The sequence below is a fragment of the Ursus arctos genome, unplaced genomic scaffold (assembly GCF_023065955.2).
Source record: "Ursus arctos isolate Adak ecotype North America unplaced genomic scaffold, UrsArc2.0 scaffold_27, whole genome shotgun sequence".
Taxonomy (NCBI): domain Eukaryota; kingdom Metazoa; phylum Chordata; class Mammalia; order Carnivora; family Ursidae; genus Ursus; species Ursus arctos.
Genome location: NW_026622952.1, coordinates 37,526,270 through 37,544,448, shown reverse-complemented (window position 1 = coordinate 37,544,448; position 18,179 = coordinate 37,526,270). Strand labels below are relative to the sequence as shown.

Genomic DNA, 18,179 nt, shown 5'->3' with positions numbered 1-18,179 from the left:
TCCTTTCCTTCTTTAGCCCGGGAGTGCTGGAAGGAGTTTGGCATGAGGCTTAGTCATTGCAACTGACATTTTAAGCACTGAATAGTGCCTTGTCTTCTTCATGCGAAAACATACTTTGCAATACAAATGTCTCGGGCAGTTGTTCCTCCGCTTATGGAAACCTGTCCATCACTCGTCACTTTGAAAGGTTGCTTTAACATTGCTGACATTTCTTAAGTTCTGTTGAGTACACTTTGGATTAATCCTTTACACATACAGGTTTGAAAATTTTATGTACTGCACGTGTATTTCTTGTAGAAAGAATTAGAAAACATTAACACAAAAAATTCATTCCTATAACCCAACATTTTTGGTGTATATATATACCCCCTCTCCCTATATTTAGGTAGCTCACAAAATGGAATTGTTACAGTCTTTTTTTTTTTTAATTACTTAATTATATGTTGCATTCATTAAATTCAGGCAGGGACTCATAACCTCAGAAAGATTTATTTGGCCTTTGTGTAAAAAATAGAAAATATTAAAATACCTAGTTGTTAAATTACTATGTTTCCTTTCTCAAATACTTGTGCTTTCTTCCCCTTCTCTCTTCACTGTTTCAGAGAATAAATTACTCTTTTATTTAACTATCTTTCCCACAAGACCCTATTTTACTACTCTTGGTTTCTCTAGCACCTCATACCATGCTTGGCAAACAGTAGGAACCCTGTTCGTTGAATGAATTAAAGAAAGTGTAAATCAAGAATGCGTTTTAAGATTAATTTCTAGGAAGATCCAGACCACATTATAAGCAACATAAACTCCTTTTTAATGAAGAGGATATTCTAGGATATAATTTAAAAAAAATCTGTTACTGACTTTTTCATCTAGTCCCAATATTTCAGTGAGATTTCTTTTCCAAAGAGGAGTATTCCTTAAAATACCAGTTTTTATGTGATACAAAACTTACAGCGGGCTTAACATTTAGAGTTCTGGACCTACACCCACCGCTCAGTATTTTAAAGTTACTAAGTGCACTCAACAGCTCAATTATGATCTTCTCACAGTGATCATGGATTATGTAATGCTTTATACGCCACCTATTATGTTTAATGTAATATAAATTCAGTCTGAATTTTTATGTAGCAAGATCATAGGAAAAATACAGTTCACCCCTGAACAACGCAGGGATCAGGAGTGCTGCCATCTCCCAGCCTCCTGGCAGTTGAAAATCTGCATATAACTTGACTCCCCCGAAACTTAACTAATAGCCTGTTGACCAGAAGCTTTACCAATAACATAGTCTATTTAACACATATTTTGTGTGCTTACATGTATTATATATAGTTTTCTTGTAGTAAAGTAACCTAGAGAAAAGAAAATGTTAAGTCATAAGGAGGAGAAAATACATTTATAGCACTATACCGCATTTGTCGAAAAAGACCCACGTGTGAGTGCACATCGTGCATTTCAAACCCAAGTTGTTCAAAGGTCAACTGTGTGAACTAACCTTCCAGATCTAGAATAGCGTTGGATTCTATTTCATGTCCTTTTTCCTTTTTTATCCTAAACATGGTCAGATGGGATTCTTGAAATTTGTGTAGGGATCTCTTTGGCCCACATTTAGTTGGGTTTATACTTTATGTCCTGTCCTTCCTTCTTCCATGGGCAAATGCTGGTAAACTTCTGTTATGTGTTAATTTTGCTTTTCGTTACTAGTGATGGATTAGTGGGGATCACCTACAGAGGCTTACAGGAAAGAGGCCTGAGAGCCAGCTCTCCCTGTTGCATCACAGCTGTGCTCCCCCGTAGGGATGAGAAAAGCAGAGGGGAGCACACTGGTGCTCAGGAGTCTGGGCTGTGGAGCTGGTAGGCCAAGTTTTGGATTCTTTCTTCTCTGCACCTAGTTGGGTAATTTAAGGCAATTTACTTAACTTTTGAGGCTTAAACAAGTTATTAAATGTAAATGCTGTGATGGCTAACTGGTAAGGGAATTCACTAATGAATTCATTGATTAATGTATTCCTCTTAGGATGGTGAATAAATGATTTTGGACAAGTGACTTTTCAGCTCGAAACCGATGCATCAGGAGCATGAGGAAAGACCACCGAGCTTACAGAGTAATTGTGAGGATTAAATAATATGGCAGGGGCGCCTGGGTGGCTCAGTCAGTTTGAGTATCCGACTCTTGATTTCAGCTCAGGTCATGATCTCAGGGTCCTGGGATCGAGCCCCGGGTCAGGCTCCATGCTCAGCGGAGGGTCTGCTTAGGATTCTCTCTCTCCGTCTGCCCCTCCCCCTGCTCTTGTTCTCTCTCTCAGATGAATAAAATCTTAAATAATACAGCATATAGCATTTGCTGAGTGTACATCCAGTAAATATAATGTGGAAAAAATAATCAGCATTGAACTTGTACAGCTGCTAACATACACGACAAACTACTAGAAACATTGCCATAAGTATGTGAAATGTATCCTTTGAATTTTAATGCCTCCAAGGCTGTTTTGTGTGTGTAGTTTTATCCAGTTAATGTGTATTCAGATGTTACTTTTGATATCCAGGGACTATCCTCTTTAGGAGAGCTTATCCATGAAAGCCCTCGTTAACAGTATTAATGATTCTGACATGGAAATCAGAACTTGGAATCATTTCTCAACAGAGCATGAAAACATGGTTTAGCAGAGCTTGCCATGGGAATGACTCTCTCTGCAAAGCTGCAGAAATCCCTGGACTTGAAACATGATGCTTAAAATCTGATTATGAACTTAATTAATATGTTTTAGTAAGTTTGCAAGTCAGAAAGCTTCCTCAGCTAATTTTAAAGTTATTGCAACAGTTTTAATTGAAAGAGTTGATAGATCTACATTTTAATTAAGAGGATTTAAATAGGTAGTTTAAATAATGAAAAAACAGATTGGCAGTTACTGCATAAAAAGCTTTCCCTTTAGTCATTAATTTGTGACCTAACTGTGGGCAATATAATTACAGAATTTCCTAGACCTAAAACTTTGTAAGTTGCTTCATATATAAATACTTTTGAATTTTAGTTGTTGAAGCTGTCAGACTGTCCATTGTTACACATCTGTTCACATTAATGAAACAGATAAATACTTGGAAAGAAAGTATATCAAAAAACAAAGGGAAAATAAAATGCGAAGATTATACTAGCAGAAAGGGCTGCCGGTGCTTAACGGTTTTTCTTTTTATGTGCATTTTAAATATGGCTTAAAAGTCATTGTTATAGAAATTTAAAGAATAAAAACATTGGTTCATTGGGTTGATTTTCTTTATTGTCTCTCCATCAGCGTGTTTATTTGTAGGCCTTCCCCCCCCCCGCACCTAAAATTGTGTGTTCGTGTGATTTTTATTTTTAAAACAGAGCTAAACAGAACCAAGGTAATACTTTATATACTTTTATAAAGGTTTTTCATTTGTTAATTTGTATATCACTGACATTTTTCTATGTAATTAATATACACATCTTTTTTTTTTTTAAGGTTTTATTTATTTGAGAGAGAGAGTGTGAGTGGGGAGAGAGGCAGAGGGAGGGGGAGAAGCGGACTCCCCACTGAGCAGGGAACCTGAGGTGGGCCTTGGTCCCAGGACCCTGGGATCATGACCTGCTTAACCGACTGAGCCACCCAGGTGCCCCAATACACATCTTTTTTTAAAGCTGTATCACATTTACTGTTATGTGGTGTTAAATGGTTTCCTTTTTCTCCTGAAACCGTGACGTGTGCTTAATGTCTTAAGGCACAGAACAACAAGGTTTCTGTTGCATCACGCACTTTACCTAGATCCCCAAATGCTGTGAAGACAGCAAAACCGATTTTTTTTCCATCTGGTCATTATGTTTTTTACATTCCATTGAAGCCAGGACTTTTTCTGTGGAAACTGCAGGCTGTGTTCAGTTGCTTTCATGCTTCTCTCTAATTAGAGGACCCAGCCGGAGACGGGGAGGTGCTGTTGCAGGGTCCTCGGAAGCCAGTGTCTTTGGGATTGAATCCCACTTCCACGTGCACAAACGGTGACTTTGGGCAAGTCATGAACACTGTTTCCTCCCCTGTGAAATAGGGTTGGTCCTGTTACCTACTTCTTACAGTTGCTGTAAAGACTAAATGAATTAAAGTAGAAGAGCTTAAAATAGCGTCTGTCGCATCATGAGCTCCCCGTGTGTATTTGTGGTTAGTACATCACCAGCAGCATCATTAACATTTCCCTGAGCTTGCTGGGTTTCCAGGCACAAATGGCTTCTCCTCAAATGACACAGCAGGTCATTGGTTCTGAAAGATCAGGTCGTGGTAATAATCAGTACCATGTCTTTAGTTAAACCGGAGAGAGAATTTTACAGCAGGACTTACTCGGGTTTTAGCGGTAAGAGGTGGAGAGGCACCCGTTGAACCGTGCAGCGCGCTGGTGTTCTGCCCCATGAGGGATGCTGTGTGGTGGATTCATTTTACTTATTTTGACTTTTCTTTTTATTATCAAAAGCATGGGATATTTACTAATTTGTATGGTCTCAGGCATTTAAAAATTTGATTTATAGGGGCAAGTGCCTGGCCGGCTCAGTCGTAGATCTTGTAACTCTTGATCTCGGGGTCGTGAGTTCAAGACCCATGTTGGGTGTAGAGCTTACTTAAAAAAAAATTTGATTTACGTATATATAAAATTTTGTATTTAATGAAAAGAAGATAAAAACAAATTCAGAAAAATTTTGTCACTTAAAGAAGGAAACAGATTAACAGAAAAACCGAGTGGATAGTATGAAGTTCCCATAGCGCCCCAATGCCACACACAGTTCCCCCTAGTAACCTCTTACATTAGTATGTTTGTTATCATTAAGGAGCACATACTGATACATTCTTATCAGTAGTTCACTCAGCCCATAGTTCATTCAGATTTCATTAGCTTTTTCCTGGTGTTCTTGTTCTGGGCCAGGATCCTGTGCAGGCCCCCCATCACATTTAGTCCTTCCGTCTCCCCGACGACTCTTGGCTGTGACTGTTTCTCAGAATTCCCTGGTTGGTGACGGACATCCGTTTTCGACAACACATGCTTAACAAGCTCCCACTAGTTACCATGCCCTAAACAAGACATCTCTGCCCTCAAAGCGTTTGCATTTTCAGAGGGAGCTTATAGTCTACTTTTTAAAATTTATTTCATAGCAAATTAATATTGAATGTGACAACTGTAAGACTTCTGATTTTTTTCCCTAATAGGAAAAAATTGAGTAACCATTTATGGATTAATTCCAGACACATAGATCTTGCATCTCTAGTGTGTTGAAGGTATCTGTTCTTCTAAAGTGTATATTGTTTTTTTTTTTTTTTTTAAAGATTTTATTTATTTGACAGAGAGAGAGACAGCCAGCGAGAGAGGGAACACAAGCAGGGGGAGTGGGAGAGGAAGAAGCAGGCTCATAGCAGAGAAGCCTGATGTGGGGCTTGATCCCATAACACCGGGATCATGCCCTAAGCCGAAGGCAGACACTTAACCGCTGTGCCACCCAGGCGCCCCTAAAGTGTATATTGTTGAAAAAAATTTTTTTCTAAAAATTGAGTATTGCTTTTATATTTGGGAAGACATTTATCTCCGGAAGAGTTATTCTGTGTATGAGGAGACTACAGAATTGGAGGAAGGAGTAGTCAGTTGCTTTTCCCTGTAGGGAAAATATTATCCAAAATTATATTTCATGTTTTAGTTTTTCTTATGATTGACTAAAGAGGCTTTTCATACAATTGCTGTCTTAAGTTTGGTTCCAGAAAAGTTAAAAAAAAAAATAATAAGGCATGTGGCATGATCTACCAGAAAGGAAAGTAAGGTTTGCAAAGGTATGTTGCCAGGCCATTGCTGATAAGTATTTTTGAGTTGGAGTAGCTGAAGAATCTGAAATAGCAAGGTTTTGTTGAAACTTCTGGCACTGGGGCTTGATAGGGGGCCAAGACCTGTTCAACAAAGAAAACAGGAAAATTCCAGGAAGAAAGATGTTCTGTGGCCATGGAAATTTGAGTTAGTTAGAATACTTTTGGCAGTATTCTGGGTATGTATAATTTTACTTTTGCCTTAAAAAGGACTGTGTTGAAAGCATCTTGTTCCACCTGTGTCAGCTGGGGGACATGCTGGCCTTCCCTATTCAAGGATGATTTCGAGTTAACATCATTAGCCATCGATGGTGGGCAATAGGAATTAGTTATTCTTGGAAACCTTCCTCTACTTTTGTTTTTTTTTTTTTGTTTTGTTTTGTTTTTTTTTTTTTTTAAGATTTTATTTATTTGTTTGACAGAGATAGAGACAGCCAGTGAGAGAGGGAACACAAGCAGGGGGAGTGGGAGAGGAAGAAGCAGGCTCATAGCGGAGGAGCCTGATGTGGGGCTCGATCCCATAACGCCGGGATCACGCCCTGAGCCGAAGGCAGACGCTTAACCACTGTGCCACCCAGGCGCCCCCCTTCCTCTACTTTTGGTTCATTTACTTGAGCAACTAATACCGTACCCTGTGACCTAGGAATAATCAGTCTGTGAAAAGACAGCATCAGTACCCGTCTAATTATTATATATGGACAGGCATGAATCTTCTAGAAAGACCTTTTGCTGTGAGCTCCATTTTCAGCCACATTGGTCAAGCTCTTTTAACAGTTACGTTGTATTTATTTCCCCTTTCAGTCTAGCTGTTCCACTGTATGCACATTTAAAGTTAGTTTCCATAGTGACATCTGGTGGTGGCTTTGAAATCGTAGATAGTATGTTTGGAATGATAAATATTTTTACTTTAATAGCTCCAGATTTCTGGCTTCTTTCAAATTTTTCAGCTTATTAACAACTTTTCTTGAAAATGTCTTCATTGTATTCTTGAGGTTGGAAAGCAAGTCATTTATTGCCCCTGTCATGTTTCATTAAAGCAAAGGAATGATTCCTTGTAACATTGCTGGGTGGTGCATATAACAGGCTTGTCTAAACTTGTCTCTGTATTCAAAATATACATCCCAGAATCACGAAGCAGCACCCCTACCTCAGCTACTGCTTGTGTACCAGAACCTCGTGATTAGAAAGATGTCGTTCTCACATTTGGAAGGGCTAGGCTCCCTGGTACTTTCTCTCTCCTGTGTGGCTGGAGGGGCTGTTGTGGAAGGTCTGGGCTCCCGCTCCTCTCTCTCTCAGCCTGGGCTTACACATCATCTAGTCGCATGCCGTTGCTCTCTCAGAAAGTGAAAGCAGAATCAAAAAATAGGATAGAGATGGCAGAGAAAGAAGGGAAAGACATTTGAAGACACGGGGAAGAATACCGGGGATGAGACCGGATGTCTGTCTTTGCCCAATAAGTATGGTATCACTGTGATATGTGTTAAAGAGAGGTATCTTAAGGACTGGAGCTTGAATATTTATCTTTGTTGTTGGTTCCTCAGAGAATTGTTTCAGGGAGAGGGAATTTATACCGTAGTGCGAAATCAGTGGTTAGTGGAAGCTGGTTATTGGAAGCTGGGTCATGCATAGGGAGAGAGAAGTAGGAGTGGGTTGGTTTTGAGACGAAACCGTAGATTCACTTCCGGTGCTGGCGAGGAGCCTTTTAGTTGTTGCTTTCCTGTGTCAGAGGTACCAACTAAACGTCCTCCACGTGGAATTTTGAGGATTTCTCTTCTATGAATGAAGGTACTGCTGAAGTTATCCGTGTGTCCGTGCTGCTTGTGGCTGCCAGAAGGACTGGGAACTCGGGTAGGAATATGGACACCGTGACTGGGAGACTGGACGCTGCTTGTGGTCAGCAAGGTCTGCAGGTGGTCTCAGAGGCCAGGACCTCCGTAAAGAACGATCAGGTGTGACGAGCCCGTGACTGAGGCAGTGCCTCATTCTGGATTCCAACTCTAGACCCGCTTAGCTTCCTACACCTGACAGATCCTTTCAACTTGCTGTAAAAACAAGGGAGCTGCACTGTTGGGGTGCTGAGGGGTTGCTGGTCTACCGTTGTTGATTTCGAGGGCACCAACGCTAGGTCTGCTGCTCTTTCTTCCCGTATTGTGTAGACTGCTTCCAGCCGGTCCTGGCCCAGCGGTCTGCTCTTCCAGGTTCAAGGCAGAGCTCAACGCGGTGCTTTATGCCTGCTTCACAAGTTTCTGCCCGGGAGGCTTCGATAGATGCTTCTCGTGACTGAACAGGCAGATGAAAGAGCACAACATAAAAGAGCTTTGCATACGTGTGGTCTTTTCCCACCTACTTTCTGCTTTTAAAATAGTGCTTACAATTAGAATCAGCAGTTAGAATAGCACATGGGCACTGCCCCTGAACGTCTGTGGCCAAGCAGAGTCCTTGAATCCTCTCTCTCTATTGTCTTTCAAGTGTGGGGAGGACCCTTACTTAAGCAATTGAGAACTTGTAGTGTCTCCTTGTGGCCCCCAGTGTCCTTGGTGGTGTGGAGCGTGTGACCGTGTTGCTGGGCCCGATCATGACAATATAGGCCGTGGCAAAGACCCTGAGTTCCGGAGTCAGACAGTCTCAGATCCCACTTCTGCCCCGTAACTGTTGATCCGGGGCTGTTTCTTTTTTTTCCTTTTCCTTTCCCCTTTCCCTTTTCCTTTCCTTTCCTTTTTTAAGATTTTATTCATTTATTTGTCAGAGCACAAGCAGGGGGAGCAGCAGGCAGAAAGAAGCAGGCTCTCTGCTGAGCAGGGAGCCCGATGTAGGGCTCGAACCCAGGACCCCGGGATCACGTCCTGAGTTGAAGGCAGACGCTTAACCGACTGAACCACCCAGACCCCCCTGCTCTCTAGCTTTTAATGTTGAGTAAGATCTGGAAGTTACCTGGGACTTGGAAACGTCCCGTCCTCGTGGTGGCTAGGAGGTCGTGAAGAGGATATGGTTGATCCTCTAGCTGCCAGGTGATAGGGGAGAGTAGCTCCCCGCAGAAGGCATCCCGTAATTGAACACTGCAGCCTGGGTGCTCACAGACTAGACTCGAAGCAGAATTTGATGGAAAAGAAATAGCTGCTCTGTCTGTGATTTTAAACCTTGTATTTGCATTTTATGTTATATACTTGTTTGTAAAATGCGAATACATGTTTTCTGTTTTTCCTTCCATCTTGAAACTGGAGAAAGCTGTTATATGTGAATGAACATTTAATAGAGTCCTTCTGAATCCTGACGTGTAAAAAAATGAATAAGAGGTTTCACTTGTTTTCTTAGAGTTTTCACATTAAATTTTGTTTACTACACTTTTGTCGTACTGCCATGGGCCGATGGCCTTTTGTTGGCACTGATGTCAAAGATTCTTGGTGTTTGAACTCTGGCTCTGCCATTTATTATGACCCTGGGAAAATTCCTCATCTCTCTTAATCTAAGGTTTTCATCTGTGGTATGGGAATAATAACAGCACACGTAGTCGGGTTGGCTGTCATGACCAAATACAATAGTGCATGTAAGACTGGTGTCATAGCACCTGGCATGTAGTAAACACTGAACACACTTGTTTCTGTAATTATCATTGTTATTAAATGCCTACAGATCACATTTAGAGGGACACAGTTTTAAAAAGTCGATAGCAGCAAGAATTATTTGAGTATTAGAACCAGAAAGAGGTGAATACAAGCCCCAGGTAGCTGTCTTCCTGAGATTTGCTAATACTTCACCTGTCAAATGAATTATGTTACACTTTAATGGCAGAACACAGAGGAACATACGTACACTCATTTATTAATATGCAATCCTAGTAGAAAGAACATTCTGTTATTCCCTGACTTCCTTTGTGTCCCTTGATGGGGGCGATGAAAAGAGAAACTGGAAAAGATTATTTTTCCTTGGTCACTAAGGATGCTCTTTCAGGCTAAAAACAGGTAGAATTTTACTAATTTGGTGAACAGTGAACAGATTGGGTATGCATAGACTGTGTTTGGAACAGACAAACAGGAAAACATTGAATTTCTCTGCCCATACCTCTGCTGCATAGGGAGACCAGTTAGCTCCTTTTTATTGAAGAGTTGTGAGGCTTCGTTCGTTATTTCTAGGAGCACTACAGATCCATTCGGAGCGCTTATGGAGAATTAGTGAAACAGTTGTAAATAATTATGCTTTCTGAATAGCAGTACTCATTTCATGATCATCTATTTCACATGTTAATATTCAGTTAAGTTTGGTATTTATAACTTGTAAACCTTTTGGGAAGTGTTAGATATAATGATCTGACATTCAAAACAAATGAGTCTTTGTGACATTAATTACTTCACATAAGCAAAGATTTACATTTACGCAGTGATCAGAAAGTAGGAAATACAGATTTATGTTTCGTTGGGATAAATACTGTCTCAGTGCAGATTAAATTGACATTTGTTCTTTTTCCTGTAGTATTTTGCATTAAATGAGAAACCGGTAATGCTAGAGTTATAGGAGTTCCAGTGTGCAACCTGGACCATAGTGTTGAAACCCCAAAAGTAGCATTCGTTCGGAATGATTAATGCAGAAGGAAAAAATGTAGTGACATATTTTGGGAAAGCCAAAGGACAGGATCACACCATTAAATAAAAAGGTGGGATTTGCCTAAGAGTAATGGATATTTCCATTTTATCCTCCTCCTGAGAAGTGGTTACTCCAGGGATTGAGTAAGGTTTTGACTGGTTTTAGTGGCTGGGCTAGAACATGACCTTTTCTTTATAACCCTATAACTCCTCTTTTACTGGTTGACTTAGTAGGAAATGTATTCTAGTTTGGGTCCCCATTGAAGGACTTTCTGTACCAACTTTAATTAAGGCATCTATTCATTTTTGTTCATTCATTAAATAAATAATTACGGCTGGGTCAGATGTTATACTGGCATTCAAGAAGGATGTGGCCTCTGTCCTTGTGAAACTTATATTGTCGTGGGAGAATTTATATTTTTAGCACACCGGTTGTCTTGCCATGAGCCTAAGGGATTCATTCTGTGCACGAGAGACTTGAGCAAACCTTTATTCTGGATTTTTGAAATGCCGTACTCTGTTTTCTTAGCCACTGTAAAGGGTGTGTGTTACCAAACCACAGTGTGTCAAGGAGCATTGCTGTAGCTTCTTTATCTAAACTCTAGTAGTGGTCATGGGAACGTAGTGTGGGAAGCAGGGGCTGCTGGATGGTGGGGACTCTGATCTGGGCCACGGCTTTTTGATTCTGTCTGGGTCCCTGGTTGACCTCTAGAAAAATCTGCAGATCTCAACTGGTCATAAATTTCATCTTTGGAAACACAGAGTATTGGGCTATTAGCTGAGCTCTTAGTGCCCATCTCAGTGGGTTGTTCTGAGACTTCAACGACCTACTCTTTGTAGACTGTTCTGCATAGTGCCTGACGTCTAATACTGACAACGACTTTTACAGTCGGTACCACGTGCCAAGTGCTCTTCCAATTGTGAATGTGTGTATTCGCTCATTTGATCAACCTGTAAACATACCGCTCTGTTTTATAGGAAGCCGCAGAGAGGTGAGGCACCTTGCCCAAGGTCATGCAGCTCTGAGTGACGCATAAGCCCTTGAGACATGAGAACTGTTACTGAGGCTGCCCCTTGGTCAGCGTGGCAGTTGGTGGTTGTTGACAAGTGGTCGTCTTCTTTCTTTCACAGGTGTCGTGGAGACTGCAGAGCGACTGGACCGGGAGTCCACCCCCCACTACTGGCTCACAGTCTATGCCGCGGATCGGGGTGTCGTGCCTCTCTCATCCTTCGTCGAGATCTACATAGAGGTCGAGGATGTCAATGACAACGCACCGCAGACGTCAGAGCCTGTTTACTATCCAGAGATAATAGAAAATTCTCCCAAGGATGTATCAGTGGTCCACATAGAGGCATTCGATCCAGATTCTAGCTCTAATGACAAGCTGATGTACAAAATTACAAGTGGAAATCCACAAGGATTTTTTTCAGTACACCCTAAAACAGGTACGTGGTAATAGTATTCTGTGAAACACTCATGCTTACACTTCTTGGTATTTTTCTTAATTTTGATAAATCGTTTCCCTTTTGAGTTATTCAAAACAAGGCTTTATTTCCTGATGAGAATTTAGTCCAAATGTTTTTCTTTCCCCCCTTTGAACTCGTTTTTATAGGGCTTACTTTATCGCTTTGCTCATTAGTAGAATTTCACTTTCAGGTGAAAAAACGAATACAGTGTTTCAGTAGTAGCTCCTAAATTAGTGATATATCTTAAACTCACCGCAAATTCTGCTGCTAAGTATTCCAATTTTCTGAACTCTGCTTTTTATGAAGAATTATCAAAGGAATTTATTTCACAATTCACAGTATTTTTCTGTGTGGTTTTAGAATTTTTTCATAGAGCAGTGCTAGGTCTCTGTAGGCAGTAGGGGATCAAGATTCAGCAGATTTCAAATTGGGAGTAGTTAGTTACTTTCTTGAACTGATACATCAAGTTTTCCTTCTGTTTCCCCAGGGTCTGACCCCCTGCTTGTAAGGGGGTAGCTCCTTGACTCCAAAATCCTCTTCCAAAATCCTTGTCACCTTTTAATCTTTGTTCTTTTACATTTGACAGCATCTCTGATTTTTTCCCACTGTTCTTGCTTCGTGTCACAAAAAAAGAGCTTCCGTGTTGCTGTCATTTGTGTCATACTCTTTGATTTCTTGATCACAGTTGAGACAGAATCGCCATATGACATTGAGAGGACAGTTGATTTGTAGGAAAGAAAACTTCTTATTGGATAGATCACTGGCCTTTGAATGCAGGGATGGTTCAGTGATGCGTACGGTACTTTTCAGTAGAATCTGGTTAACAGAAAACTCTGAAGAGGGAGACTGACTGTAATGCACGTTCATTCCCCCATCATGTCTTTGCTGATTCTGTCTGTCTTTATTCTAGCGGAATTGGCCTCTTCAGTTCCTGGGTTGTCTGTTGTATACGTGAAGGACGTAATGCACAAAAATCGAAATTAAGGGAGTCGTCTCCACTTCCGTACCAGTCTCTGCTGTCCCTTTTGGGTACTGTTCTTACTTTGTAACGTTCTTTGTTGAACTTAAAACAGTTCTTGAGGTAGAAGGAAGCTTGAGGTCAGTGTCTGTGTACCAAAACTGCTGTACAAAGATACCAGTAGAGATCAGTGTGTATGTTTTGTCTTTTAAAAAGCATGTTAAAATGTTGGTTTTTTAAACCTCTTGTCATTCATAGAGTCTGTCTTGGTTGTTCAGAGTAAACTTAAGTACAAGATTTATCTCGAATGTTTGAGAAGTACTTTAGCGTGGTGTCTGCTTGAGATTCTCTCTCTGCCCCTCCCCTCTACGTGTGCACGCACACTCTCTAACAAAATTAAAAACGATTTAAGAATGATTGAACTGACCAAGTACGACATCCATTCATGATAAAAACCTTCTGCAAAGTAGCTTTATCTAAAGGGAACATCTCTCAACATAATAAAGGCCTTATATGAAAGACCCACAGCTAATAATTTCAGCCTTAATGGTGAAAAACAGAGCTTTTCCCCCAAGGTCAGGAACAAGACGAGGATGTCCACTCTCTCCACTTTTATTCAACCTAGTGCTGGAAGTCCTAGCCACAGCAGTCAGGCGAGAAAAAGGGATACAAGGCATCCAGACTGGCAAGGAAGAAGTAAAACTCCCGCTGTTTGCTGATGACATGATACCGTATATAGAAAACCCTAAGGACTCCACCAAAAAACTGCCAGAACTGATAAGTGAATTCAGCAGAGTCACAAGATACAAAATCAATGTACAGAAATACAACCTATTTCTGTTGTATTTGAAGCAGCAGTAGGAGAATTTAAGAAAATAATGACATTTACAGTGGCACTCAAAATAAGATATTAGGGATAAACCTAACCAAAGAGATGAAAGACCTGTACTCTGAAAACTATAAAAAAACTAATGAAAGAAATTGAAGATGACACAAAGAAATGGGAAGATATTCTGTGATCACGGATGGGAAGAACAGGTATTGTTAAAATGTCTCTACCACCCAAAGCAATCTGCACATTTCATGCAATCCCTTTCAAAAGAACAACAGCATTTTTCATTAGCATACAATCCTGAAAGTTGTACGGATCCACACAGGACCCGGAATAGCCAAAGCAATCCTGAAAAAGAAAAGCCAAGCTGGAGGCATCACAATTCCGGACTTCAAGTTATATTACAAAGCCATAGTGATCAAGACAGTACGGTACTGGCCCCAAAATAGACACAGAGATCAATGGAACAGAACAGAAAACCTAGAAATAAACCCACAACTGTATGATCAATTGATCTTTGACAACGCAGGAAGGAACACCCAAAACAAAAAGATAGTCCCCTCAACAAACGGTGTTGGGAAAACTGGACCACTTTGTCACACCGTACACATAACAAATTCAGAATGGATTAAAGACCTAAATGTGAAGCCTGAAACCATAAAAATCCTAGAAGAGAGCACAGGCAGTAACTTCTTTGACATTGGCCGTAGCAGCTTTTTTCTAGATATGTTCCTGAGGCAAGGGAAACAAAAGCACAACTAATCTGTTGGGACTACATCAAACTACATAAAAACTTTCTGCACAGCAAAGGAAACAGTCAAAACTAAAAGGCAACCTACAGAATAGGAGAAGATATTTGCAAAAGACACATCTGATAAAGGGCTAGTATCCAAAATATATAAAGAACTGGTACAATTCAATACCCCCCAAACAAATACAATTTAAAAATGAGCAGAAGACGTGAACAGACATTTCTCCAAAGAGGACATCCAGATGGCCCACAGACCCATGAAGAGATAGATGCTTGACATCACTCATGATCAGGAAGGTGCCGATCAAAAGTACAGTGAGCTGTCACCTCACACCCGTCAGAACGGCTAAAATCAACAGCCAAGAAACAACAGGTGTTGGCGAGGATGTGGAGAGAAGGAAACCTGCACTGTTGGTGGGAATGCAAACTGCTGCAGCCACTCTGGAAAACAGTATGGAATTTCCTCAAAAAGTTAAAAAATAGAATACCCTGCGATCCAGCAGTTGCACTACTGGGTATTTACCCAGAAGATACAAAAACACTTACTCGGGTACGTGCACCCCCATGTTTATAGCAGCATTATCTACAGTAGCCAAACGGGAAGCCGCCCAGTTGTTCATCAGTAGACAAATGGATGAAGAGGTAGTGTACGCACGCGCGTGTGCACACACCCACACAGGAGTGTTTTTCAGCTACGAAAAAGAATGAAATCTTGCCATTTGCAACAATATGGATGGAGAGTATAATAAGTAAGTTAAAGTATAATAAGCAAAGTAAGTCTGTCAGATAAAGCCGAATACCGTGTGATCCCACTCATATGAGGAATTCAAGGAAAGAAACAAATGAGCAAAGAAAAAAGAGATAAACCAGGACACAGAGTCTTAACTGTAGAGAACAAACTGATGGTTCACCGGAGGGGAGGTGGGTGGGGGGATGCGTGAAATAGGGGATGGGGATTAAAGATGCACATCAGGATGAAATAGAGTAAAATAAAGATCAAAAAATAAAAGAATAATTGAGCCATCCACAAATTTAATTACAGAAGAGAGAAGCGGGATCTGCGAGCTGTTTTGGAAGCGCTGGTGGGAGGGTGCCAGAGCCTGAGCGCACGAAGAGGGGCTGGAATTAAGAGATTGCGCAGGAACGTGAAGACTGGAATCGGCCTCTGTAAATCAGATTCACAAGAGCCGTGTTGAAGCAGCCTGGTTGAGTACTGTTTTTACTGCACAAGTCGTGACCAAGTTCAGCTTCATTTTTGCGAAATAAAATGAAAGAGAATGAAGCCAAAAAATTAGAAGGCACTTTGAAACATAAAAGCAGAAAGATAAGTTTATAAAAAATTTCACAGAATTTCGGAGTCAAACTGGGAAACGAGAAAGCTGGAAGTTAAAGCGAGGCGATAATTCAGGAATAGAACTACCTCTGATTTTATAACTGATGAATTAGACTTTAAAATCCTTTCATTTTTCCTTTGTCTTCTCTCCCTCTCCTAGATTAGGGTGGGTCCTCCGGGAAGAGACAGGCAAACAAGCAAGCAGTAACTGTCCTTTTGAATATCTGAGCCAGGACTCCAGGTCTGGGCGTAACGTGTAATTAAGGAGAAGGAAGAAAGACGCGTAAAGACCTGACGTGGGTTAGAGCTGCTGCGGGCAGCCAAGAAACCGTGGTTCTGTCTGGGGCCTCTGGAATGACCACACCACTGCTCTGCTGTTGTGTCTCGCAGAAATGTGATGAATGCGGCCTTGTAGCCTCCTCTACAGCTCTCTCTCTGACAGCTCTTAGGAGGGGATGTCTGCAGAGACTTCTTGATCTTCGGGGAGAATGAATCCCCTCCAGGAGGACCCAGCTCGCCCCGGAACCCCTGGGTGGGAAGCACGTGCATCCTGCTGTCCAGACGGCAGGAGCGAATTCATAAGGATTACAAGGAGGTTTTATTATTTTATGAGTTGAAGACAGATGAGAGTGGGGAATAACTATAGTTAGAACACAACAATGTTTTTGTTGTGAAGTATATTACAAACTGTATGGTGAGTAAAGTCTAGCGATTTCACAAGTCACGTAAAGTCTCTAAAGATCAAGAAATAAGTGTGTTTTAGCTTGGGCGTTATTAAAGATTAAATACAGCTTTACAAGGCCTGTCTCCAGATGATTCTGTTCCCCCAGCTCAGCAGAAGCCTTGGGCGTGATCTTCAGGGCCCAAACTGCAATACCTCAGAGTACACATCTTGCTCAAAACGTTTAAAGCAGACCTATTTTTAATGGGTAGATTGTTGTTACTGGAGGCCAGATTGTGGAAGCTGATGAAGGAGTCTGGTAGAAGAAAGTGCCCGTGATTTACCGACCATAACACCACCTGGAGACCCTAAATCATGTTCCTTAATAATTAATGGCTGAGTGAGAAAATCACTGGGCTGGAAATCAAGAGGTCTGGGCAGTAGTGAGGCTTTCACCTCTGGGATGGGGGGACGGGCGACTGGCTTCCCGGTCCTTCCGTCTCGTGAGTAGTGATGAGCGTTTTTGCACTCCTGTTGAGGGATCTCTACGCAGAGTGCAGACCACTCAGAATCATTTATGGGAACGTTGCCTCTGCCTCTTCCGTTCGCATGTGCTCCATTTGCTCTACTCACTGTGCGTGAGATAATCAAGATTTTAGTAGATTGATCCAGGGTAAACACATTTCATGGACTAAAATGAATCTACTTGCTCTTAAAGATCAATTTAGGGCCCTGGTGATTTATCAGAAAGTCCAGCAGACTAGAGAAAGCCTAAATTCATTGCCATTCGGTCATTTGTTTTCCCTTCAAGTACTTACTGAGCCTCTCCTCTGTATACAGCACTCTAAGAGATGCTTCGAAAGTTCATAGTTTGCATAAGTGAAATGGCAAAGGGAAACCTGTGCGTACAGGATAGTGTGGCCCTGGGCTCGGATGAACGCCTCCGGAGGAGGTGAGAAACAGACTGATGGGTGGGTGTAGTTGGGAGGATGAGGCTCCTTAGACAAGTTACTGGGCTGGTTTTGAAGGTGGTGAAAGTGGATGGCTGGAGAAGAGCTTAGGGGACATCATGTTGGGGGACAGTTTGATGGCCTGGTGATTATTAGCGGCCAAGAGATCAAGTTAGTGGAGCATGTGGGGGAATGGCTACACATGCCAGAAAACCTTCAAAACCAGAAGAACAGCTCAAACACAATACTTGTTATTTTTTTTTAAAGGATTTTATTTATTTAAGAGAGAGCGCGAGTGGGGAGAGAGGCAGAGGGAGAGGGAGAAGCAGACTCCCCACTGAGCTGAGCAGGGACCCCGATGTGGGACTCGATCCCAGGTCCCTGGGATTGTGACCTGAGCTGAAGGCAGACGTTTAACCGATTGAGCCACCCAGGTGCCCCGGTATTTATGTTACTTTAATTAATAATGACCTGTTTTCAAGAATGTGCCTGTAATTCCTCAGAACGTTTTGTAGAAATCTAAATCAGACGACCTCACTAAGTCATTTTGGAGAGAGGGAAACACGTCGGCAGTGCTTTTTCTCCTTGTGTCATAGTAGGACATTTTGAAAAACAATCCGTCCTAGGATTGGATTTGATACTCTGAATTTTGGATTCTAAATGGCAGGTTTGAATGAACATTTTTGAATGATTTTTTTAAATCTTCTAAAGTTGTTTTTGTGTGTCATTATGGTGCCAGGAGGTGACTTTCTGCCTCTTGGATGGTTCTTCCGGCATTAAGTAGGGGGGCAGGGCTTTTCTTTCTCAGGG

The 18,179-nt window shown here is 41.4% G+C and overlaps 1 protein-coding gene across 5 annotated transcripts in view; it reads left to right on the top strand.

Annotated features, from left to right (window-relative positions):
* FAT1 (FAT atypical cadherin 1) overlaps nt 1-18,179 on the top strand; it is a 122,336-nt gene that overhangs the window by 43,264 nt on the left and 60,893 nt on the right. For all 5 annotated transcript variants that reach the window (XM_026508654.4, XM_026508651.4, XM_026508652.4 and 2 more), the window contains exon 3: nt 11,549-11,863. In XM_026508654.4, coding sequence (XP_026364439.2) covers nt 11,549-11,863 — 315 coding nt within the window. The remainder of the gene's footprint in view (nt 1-11,548; nt 11,864-18,179) is intronic.